A 10,039-nucleotide genomic window follows, 5' to 3' on the forward strand; every position below is an offset into this window, starting at 1 on the left:
TCCTAATGTCTCCAGCAAGCTTTGGTGATCACCAAGGGTAACTACTGTAAAATGGTGAGGCTTAAACACACTAAAAGCCTAAGAACTGAGAATTTATTTAAAACATGACCCCCCCCCCCAAAAAGATACTTTAAGCAACAGCCACTCATTAATTTTAGTCTTTTCCCCTCCTCTGTATTATGTATTTTCTGTTTTAAGAAATTAGAAGTTAGAACTTTCCATTTAACAGTTTATCAATTGACAGAAATTTTTGGGAAAGTATTTGTAACTGTTTCCTGAGAAACATGTAGCTTAAAAGGAAAGAAAATTACGGATAAATAAGTTATGTGGACTTCAATTTAGGCTGATCAGTGGCATATATATTATATAATGTTTTCATGTGTGAAGGTGCAGTGTTTGAGATTTAATGGTGAAAGTACACTACTTGATTAGGATCAGAGTTAAGGTTGTAGTTAGATATGCATTTCTTTATACTTAACATTTCTGGGGACAGAAAAATTCTAAATACCACCACCATCTGGTTCTCAAATAATACTATTTCTTAAGCATTTTACAATTCATGTATTTGAACAGCCTCTTGCAAAAGCTAGTGTCAAGATCTACCTAGGCTTCAAGTACTGTGGTATAACATTTTGTTGAGCAGACTGGAAATGACTAGTGTTCTTTGTTCCCATTACCACTTCAAAAAGAAGCCCTTTGAATATTTTCATCTCAATGAGTACTCAGTCAGGTTTAACCAAAGTCTTAAGGTATTCTGGTAATCAGTGATACTATACCCTCCTAATTACAGGAAGGACAATGAAAAAAAAAAAAAAAAAAAAAAAAAAAAGAGGTACTGCAATTACATCCACAACTATCAAAACATTTCCCTCTCTCCATTATAAGACAGCAAACACTTGCAGACTCGCGACTGGAACCTCAGTCCTTCATCTCCACAACCACATACCTCTAACACTGAGCTAAATGAAGGTCTCCATTAGCTCAAACCTCCAGAAGTGCTCATTCTTTCTCAGCTATAACTAGACACTAGATAGACACTGAGTAAATGGCTCTGCTTCCAGTGAAGTCACTGGTGCAAATGGGTGAGGGGGGGGGGGGCGAGGGGGTGAGAAGCACCAAACAAAAACCCTACCATCAGTAGGAGCAGGGTTGTCCACAAAATCATCCACAACAAAAATTGACAGGTTTTGCTAAATTATGTGTTTAATGCAGAAGTTAGATTCCATGAATTAGAGGAAATTAGCTACATTGAAAGTTCGGTGGTACCTGTCACAAGTTTTTTTGAGCTGGAGGGTGACAAGGCAACGTTAGACCAAAGTCAAATTTTCAAATGAGAATTTTTAAGTGATCTGTAACGTAAAATATGCTTAAATTCTCTTCAAACTCTGCAGACAATCTTTTTCTTTCAAAGTAACTCTAGTTTAGCCAGAACCTTCCATCCAAGGCTCTCAAAATAGCCTGTAAGGAGGAGAGAACTAGCCCTTCACTTACAAATGGGGAAATTGAGGCACAGAGTCTTAAGCAATTTGCTCAAAAGCATTCAGAAAGTCTTCTCACACTCATCATAACATTGCTTTATCTTTGGTAGCATCTCATCCATTTGACAGGACTCTAAACAAATACAGAATTATATTAAAATGTCATAGAAACAAAAGCAAGGAAATTCAGTTCACAAATCCTTAAGAGCAAATTCTCTTATATGCTAGAAAGGAAGATATGTAGAAGTTTTATGAAGTGACAGAAAATCAGATGTGTCTTATTTCAGTCATCTTATTCAGAGCCAATCCACAATAAAAGAGCTCAATTGACAAGAATATTGAATCTTATTTACTTCTATTAAAGATAATTTGCTTATAATCAGTAGCTTTTTGTATCTCAAACTATACCAAGACTTTAAAGAACAGCCAACAACAAAATATTCAAATATGGCCAAATCCACCACACAGTTTAATTGAATCAGTTCATGGTACAGATAAAGGCTATTTCCTTCTGTTCCAAGAATCTCCATACCAGGTTTCAACCCACAATTATTTTTAATGAAATTAACTCATGATAGTAGGAATTTGCAATGAAAGTGCTGACACAACCTTAAAAGAAAAGATATTTTGTTTAGCAAAATGGGCAGGGTTTGTTTGTTTTAAGATTCCTAGAGGAAACAGTGCTTCTCATATCTTAATTACCAATTTTTCCCTGACTGGGCATTTGGGCCTCCAGCTAGCCACAGATATATCACTGGGGAAAAAACATTATTTATGACACAGGCTATATGGAAGCTCAAAGGCAGTTTTTAAATTGCCATTAAGGTAGGAAGTGGTTTAACAGTAAGCAAACATTTTATTAAAAACAGTGGCACCATTTCCAGTTGCTTACCCTACAAGAGCAGGATGGAAACTGATTACCCTCTCACGATATTAAATCAAACATGACCAGTTCCAAAAAGTAGGTTACTGTACTTTTTAGCAATATGGCTGCCACTAATAAACCCTGAAATATCTCTTAAGACATTAGATATAGTCTACAGATAAAAGGGGACTTTAGTTACACCGAGAAATATTCCATACTATGTAAGCCTATGAAGTCTGTGCTAAAGAAGACTGGTATGTCTTTCTTCTTAAAAATCCCACTCAGATGCCTCAATATATTGTACTTTTCCTGGTTTAACTGGCAAAGGACTATTAGAACAAAACATATCCCTTCAGGCTCCTATCCCACAGACAGTTGTGTGTGTACATAAAGCTATTCACCTGTGGAAAGTTTATTTTAATAAGTGGCAGTACTCATGTTCATGAAGTGATTAAACTTTAAGAGCTTCAGTGATTAAATGCTGCTTACTGAATAGGAGTGGCAGTCAGACTCTGGAACTGTATTATTTTCCCCTGGATACTAAGATAAGGTATACAAAAGCAACCCTACGTACACTAAGTTCATTTGAAGATATTATGTAGTATTACATTGAGCCCGCAACTCTAAAATTATATCCGTATTTACTCATTTGCACTGAATTTACATACAAAATAAACATTTTCAAAACATGCAATATAAATATTCATTTAGTCATTTAGGAAAAATGTCTGTCATAGCAGTCCTTTGCCACTTAAGACAAAGAAAACAATATATTGCTGTATTTGAGAGGCTGTAAATAAAAGGCTATTTTGCTTATAGAAAATATTTCTTGTGGCATTTAGAAAAAGTCATTGTTCCTAAACTAAATTTAATAGAAGTTGAGGATACTCAGCACACCCAAGAAAGCATTCTGCACTTTACTGGATCAGGGTCCAGTAGAACCCTTCCTTGCCTTCCTCACTAAGTAATCCTGATTCTTATGCTACAAGAAACTGACCTGTCACTTTACTACGGTAATCGAATACTATCAGTTAGTTAGCATGGAGGCCTATCTACACAAGGAATGTATTTCCCCAAAAAGTGTGTCCCAACTTTGCAATTATGGGCACTTTAAACATTTGTGTCAATAAATAGATAAATATACCTATTTAAAATTTTTGAACACTCAATAAACTCTTTTTAAACTGCTTTTTTGAGAAGTAAACACTCACTCTTCCCCCGCCCCTTGCAAGCCCTTAGGGCTTGTCTACACTGGCAATTTACAGCTGTCAAGGTTCCTTCCCCATTCTGAACTCTAGAGTACAGATGTGGAGACCTGCATGAAAAACCCCCTAAGCTTATTTTTACCAGCTTAGGTTAAAACTTCCCAAGGTACAAACTATTTTACCTTTTGTCCCTGGACCTTATTGCTGCCACCACAAAGCATCTAACAAAAACAACAGGGAAAGAGCCCACTTGGAAACATTTCTCCCCCCCCAAAATCCCCCCGAAGCCCTACACCCCCTTTCCTGGGGAAGGCTTGATAAAAATCCTCACCAATTTGCATAGGTGAGCACAGACCCAAACCCTTGGATCTTAAGAACAACAAAAAAGCAATCAGGTTCTTAAAAGAAGAATTTTAATTTAAGTAAAAGAATCACCTCTGTAAAATCTGGATGGTAAATACCTTACAAGGTAATCAGATTCAAAACATAGAGAATCCCCCTAGGCAAAACCTTAATATACATTCCATTCAGCACAATTTATTTTATCAGCCATTTAAACAAAACAGAATCTAACGCATATCTAGCTAGACTGTTTATTAACTCTTTACAGGAGTTCTGACCTGCATTCCTGCTCTGGTCCCAGCAAAAGCATCACACAGACAGAGAGAACCCTTTGTCCTCCCCCACCCAGCTTTGAAAGCATCTTATCTCCCCATTGGTCATTTTGGTCAGGTGCCGGTGAGGTTATCTGAGCTTCTTAACCCTTTACAGGTGAGAGGAGCTTTCCCCTGGCCAGGAGGGATTTAAAGGCGTTTACCCTGCCCTTTATATTTATGACAACCGCACTAACACTCCCTGTCCCCCGAGCACAAGTTTCAGCGCTGTGAAGCGCCAGCATAGACAGTGCCTCAGCGCTGGTAGCTATGCCCTTCGTAGGCATGGGGTTTTTAAGAGCACAAGGAGAGCTCTCTGCCGTGACCACACAAGCCACGCTTTAGCGTTGCCCGTGTAGACTGGCCCTAATCTTCAGCCATTCTACAACTGCACCAACGGAGGACAACCAGTACTTAAATAAGAAATATACTACAGACTCCCATTGCAACAGCAGATAAGGATTAGATTAACACCTTCTCAGGCCTTCTCTACAGCAGAAAGAATTTGTGAGTATAGTTTACCAGCAAACCGATCTACTGGGGATGTAGCTTATACCAGCAAAACAGCTATTTTTCTGGTATAGCTTTTTTCAGTTCTCTTGGTATACTGGCAAGAGGCCTGCTTCCATACTAGGGCTTTCAGCGGCATAGCTATGTCAAAGTTAGAAGTGTGATTTCCTCCCTCCGCCCCCCCACCCCCCAATCCACTCCATATTTAAAAGTTTTGCTGGCATAGCTATATCAGGAGACCAGGCCTCAGCCTTCTTCATTTTAGTGCAGTTCAGGTGGAGAAATGGGGAATAAAAAGGGAAAGAACATGAGTAAAACTAGAGCCTGGTAAAACTTGAGAGTGAAGGGGTAAGTTATTTCTCATTGGCAACACTTAGTTTCTGATTGTGGAAACTAAATAGCCAAAGAAACAACTTTGAATGTACATGATTTACAACCCTGATTAAAAATGGCATCTGTCACAGTTATCAGCAAATAGTGTGCAATATTAAAAGCACTACTACTTACAAGAGCAACACAAAGCAAAACTACAGGAATTTTTGAGGTAAATGAATTCTAGCCCAAATCTCAAGGAACGACAACTGCAATTTTGGACCTGGCTTTTAGTTTCTGCAGGGTTGTTTGTTTGTTTTAAAATATAAGAAATACAAGAATGAGTATTCTTGAACTGATTAACTAGCAATAAATAGGTTTCAGAGTAGCAGCCGTGTTAGTCTGTATTCGCAAAAAGAAAAGGAGGACTTGTGGCACCTTAGAGACTAACCAATTTATTAGAGCATAAGCTTTCGTGAGCTACAGCTCACTTCTGAGGAAGTGAGCTGTAGCTCACGAAAGCTTATGCTCTAATAAATTGGTTAGTCTCTAAGGTGCCACAAGTCCTCCTTTTCTTTTAGCAATAAATAGCATCCAGATCAAAAAAAGCATACAGCCTTCCATTAGACATATTGTTACCATCAGTCATCTTTTCACCTTGCAAGATTCATAATGATCCGATCCACACAGTTGGGAGGAAAATTAAGTCAGACACATTTTGATAGCAATTAATTGTTACATGCACAATCCCAGCGCACACTGCCTGCATGTTTGGGGGAGGGGTGTTAAACCTTAAACCGAAGGGGAAGGCTTGCACCAATGAAATTAAGCCATAATCACAACAGCGGTAAGAGTATAGTGTATAGGAGAGTAGAGTGATGGGGAGGATGAAAAGAGGAGATGGGGACAAAATTAAAGCTATGCAAAGGGAGCAAAAGGAAATGAAGGCTTTCAAAAAGGAAATCAGCAGGAGCCGCAGATGGGGAGGTTTAACCGCCCCCACCCCGGAAAGATGCAGACTACTCTGAACGGATAGAGCAAGACACAGGGTGCACCGTTACAGCCGGCGAGAGCAGAGGAGAGGCGAGGCCAGCGGTTACTTACAGCTCGCTGCTCACCACTGGCTGATAGCGGAGGGGGGGGGACGATGCTTTGGGGCTCATCCCCACGGCCCCGCAGAAGGGCTGGGGCGGCTGCCACTGCGCCCCCACCAGGAGCCGCCGCCCGCGGGGAGAGCGGGGCAGCCAGCCCCAGCCGGCGCCTCGGAAATAAAGTTTGCAGCCGCTGCAGTGCCGGGCGCGCCCGCCCGCCGCAGGGAGAGACACCCGCGGAGAGCAAACGCCGGTAGGCCCCGCAGCCGGCTCCCGGCGCGTTCCCCCTGCCCGGCGCAGCCCGGCCCGCCCGCGCGGCCCCCGCCCCACTGACCGATAACCTCCTGCAGCTCGTAGGCGTCCCTGCAGATGGGCCAGGCGGCGGGAGCGGCCGCCGGCGCGGGCTGCTGGAGGTGGAGAGGCGAGTCGCTGGGCTCCGCCATGATGCTGCCGGAGCGCACAGACACCGCACGACCTTCTCCAAACTTCCCTTCCAGCGGCACCTTTAACCCCCGCCCGCTCGCTGGCTGGCTCGCTGCTCACGCTCCCTCCCTGCGAGCCGCCAGCCGCACGGCGGCGGGGGGAGGAGGAGGCGGAGGAGGAGGAGGCGGGGCGGGGCGGGGCGGGGAGCTGCGGCTGCACGAGGCCAGCCCCGGGCATGGTCCCTCGCGCCGGGGTGTGAGGCGATTCCTGAGCGCCGCCGAGCTGCGGGGAGACGGGGGAGCTGGCGCGGCGGGGGGCCCGCTGGCAGCCAGCTGGGCACGCACCTGCCCGGGAGGGGGTCGGGCGGAGGTGGATCTCCGCCTCCTTGGGTGGGTAACTCTCCACCGACAGCCTCCCCTCCCCCCGCCCCTCTGGGGTGTCTGGCATCACTTGGCACAGCTTGAACTTGGGGCTCCTGCCCTGTGAGAGAGACTCCTCGAGCCTGTCCTGTAGGAAAACCTATGGGTGAAGCCGGGGTATAGAAATACATCTGTAGTTAAGGCTTATTTTTTTAAAAAGTGGTGCTAAGTTTTAGGAGGCATCACGGCTTTCTCCATTCCTTGCTCGGCGCATTACAGTTTTTTTTGTATAGCCCTTCACTCACTCTGTGGCCATTTTCAGTCTTTTGAATTCTAGTTTAGTTCTGTTGGTCATCTGGGTAGTCTCAATCAGTGATGTTGTAAGTGATGTGAGGCCAGGGCAAGGATGTCATGGCTCATTTTCACTGTATAGGCCCCAGTCCAGCAAGTGGATCCATTATAGATCAGTGGTTTTCAGCCTGTGGTCTTCAGACACCTGAGGGATCTGCAGACTCTAAGGGGTCCATGAAAGGTTGTCATTACTATAGAATAGTGGTTTTCAACCTGTAGTCTGGGGACCCCTGCGGGCCTAAGATTTCCAAAGGGGTCTGTTCCGCCACTTGAAAATATGTAGTGGTCTGCAAATGAAAAAAGGTTGAAAACCACTGTTATAGAGGAATCTTGTTTGTTGAGAATCCCATTGAAGTCAGTGAGTTCCATAGGGGTTGCAAGGAGATAGAAAGCATCTATTAACCCCTGAAGACATACACATATGTTTCATATTAAGTATGTGAGTAGTCCCATTGACTTCAGGTGGATTATTCATGTTCTTAAATTTAAGAACATGCATTTATCTTTGCAGAGCTGGGGCCTTTGTACCTTAACAAACAAAGGGCCAAATTCACTGCTGATATAAGTTGCATTGAGGTGAATGGACCAGTGCCATGTTACACTAGTGTATGAACTCAGTCTATATTGTCAATGAACTAGCAGGTTTCTGTGCAGGGCAGAGAGATAATTCCTTGGTTGAACAGAATTTAGATTAGTGCTAAGAGATTTTAAATTATTTTGTTGCTCTATAAAAGTTAGTAGTATAAGGCTTTTCCACTTTGTTTTTCATTATACAAGAATGAAGATGACTGCAGAAAAGCAAAGTCACTGTGTGAGTTATGGAACTCTGCTGCTTGTGATGTCAGCAACATGGATTTTAACTCTTTTATTTCCTCTTTGTTGTACATTTCATAGCTCTAGTAAAAATGTTTACCTATTAAATAATTCCAGAAAATACAGATCCAGTTCTGCCCTCATGCCCATTCTTGGCCCTAAATGACTTGTACATATCACATTGTTTCAGATTAACAAATGTTATTAAAAAGCAAAATATACTTTCAAAGTGTTTTTTTTAATTTCAGTTATTGCAGCTATGACTGAAAGATTTTTGAAGGTTATTCAAACTAAATTTGGAAAATTTTATCTGAGTGGGGGGAGTTTCAGGGTCGATATGTCTATGCTGATGAGAACTAAAGATAACAGACTAATAGTTCCTACTAGTACTATGAAATATAGAGTAGCAAAGGTTAAAGCAATAATGGAAGCAACAATGGAAGAACAAACAGAATTGGACCAAGTAATAAATGTGAACGTTGCTGTGTAACTTATTTAAGGAAGCTGTTTAGTTAGCAGAGGAAGATCACCTTGGAAAAGCATAGCAATTTGCTTGATTATTAAGTTATTTCTTTGTCACAAAAGTTCTGTTGGGAAATCTGAATGCTGAATAAAGGAGGAACCCCTAATTCTGACGTCTAGCACAAATTATACCTACACTTGGTAAATACTGAATCATGTTTGTGCATTGAAGGTCTTTTCTCTCATCCTTCTACCTGCCAATTAGGCTCAAGATGGATACCTGTTTCTGCAGTACAGAAAGAAAGCACTGTATATTTTTGCATTGCACTGATGCTCAAATGTCCTCTCTTAATTGACTTTTTAAAGAAATGTAATTAAAATATTTTAATATATACACATTAGAAATTATCTCCAACAAAATTAAAGGTTAGCAAAAAGTGGAAGAGGAAATATGAAATTGTCATGCTAATACCACAGTAATCAGGTTAATACCAAGACAACACAACTTGTTGTTAGTAAAGAAGATCTTCCTGCCAGCAATAGTCTGGGGGGGAAAAAATAAGACCACAACGTTACAGAGCAATCGATCAGCACAGAAAAAATTAGTTACTTGCCACTCAGTGGAGAACAGCCATCTCCTCCATCTGTATTCAGATTTAAGAAAAAAATTATGAATTCTTGTGCGGCTGCTGCTGGTACAGTATCACTGTTTCTGTTGAAACAATGCTCAGTTTTACATCTGATGATGTTATAAGACTCTTTCTTCCCAAGGTGCATGACCTATCTCTAGGAACCTAGAGCTCATAAGGTTCCTGCCATTTTATGAGATTAGCAGCCTTCCTGGGGAAAACCTTTCAGAGCAGGGATCTTACGCACTATAGAACTTCTCAAAGGTGTGCCGTGCATACTGGGGTATAACTCAAGGGGGAGCTCCAAAATCAGGCCAAATATGAAAGAGAGCAGCAACGAGGCCTTCAAACTGTTGAGCTGTGCCACTTGATCAGCTGCCCTTGTTAAAGAGGTCTTCCCCTGAAGATGCATAGGCGAGGGGCCACACAGCATTGAAGACTTTGCTAATTAGCTAAAGGGTGAAAGGAGACACTTCTCCCAGAAGATCCTTCAGACATTTAAAGAGGAAGAGGCCCCGCCAACATATCTGCAAATGTGGGGAGGTGCCAGGAAAGGATCCAAGAAACTCATTTGGAACTACAGATTTATCTGATCTGAAGAAAGGATTAATTTTGAGATACAGGTGAAGGTTCAGGCTAGTTTTGTTTTTTTCTGAACTTGTTTTGGCCTTCCCTCTTGATAATGATGAGAATAAGTCCTTGTCAGTACTTGACATGCAATGATACAACCCTTCTAGACTACAAGGGGAAAAGAGTTAGGCCAACACTGACCGCTTTTGAAAATCCCACGCTACATGTTTGGTATTGTTGCCTGTTGATTAATCAGCTTTGTTCTAAGAATTTTTGTTCTAAGACCTATTTTACAGGTTACAAAGTTCATAGATGGGA

The 10,039-nt window shown here is 42.0% G+C and overlaps 1 protein-coding gene across 2 annotated transcripts in view; it reads right to left on the reverse strand.

Moving 5' to 3' along the window:
• The window catches only part of STK39 (serine/threonine kinase 39), a 197,660-nt gene extending 190,973 nt beyond the window's left edge, over nucleotides 1–6,687 (reverse strand). For both annotated transcript variants that reach the window (XM_084642577.1, XM_084642576.1), the window contains exon 1: nucleotides 6,449–6,687. In XM_084642577.1, the coding sequence (XP_084498703.1) occupies nucleotides 6,449–6,557 (109 nt within the window). In that variant the 5' untranslated portion in view covers nucleotides 6,558–6,687. The remainder of the gene's footprint in view (nucleotides 1–6,448) is intronic.
• Between the last annotated feature and the right edge of the window lie 3,352 nt (nucleotides 6,688–10,039).

This window comes from Lepidochelys olivacea (genome assembly GCF_965140295.1).
Source record: "Lepidochelys olivacea isolate rLepOli2 genome assembly, chromosome: 11".
NCBI classification, from domain to species: Eukaryota; Metazoa; Chordata; order Testudines; family Cheloniidae; genus Lepidochelys; species Lepidochelys olivacea.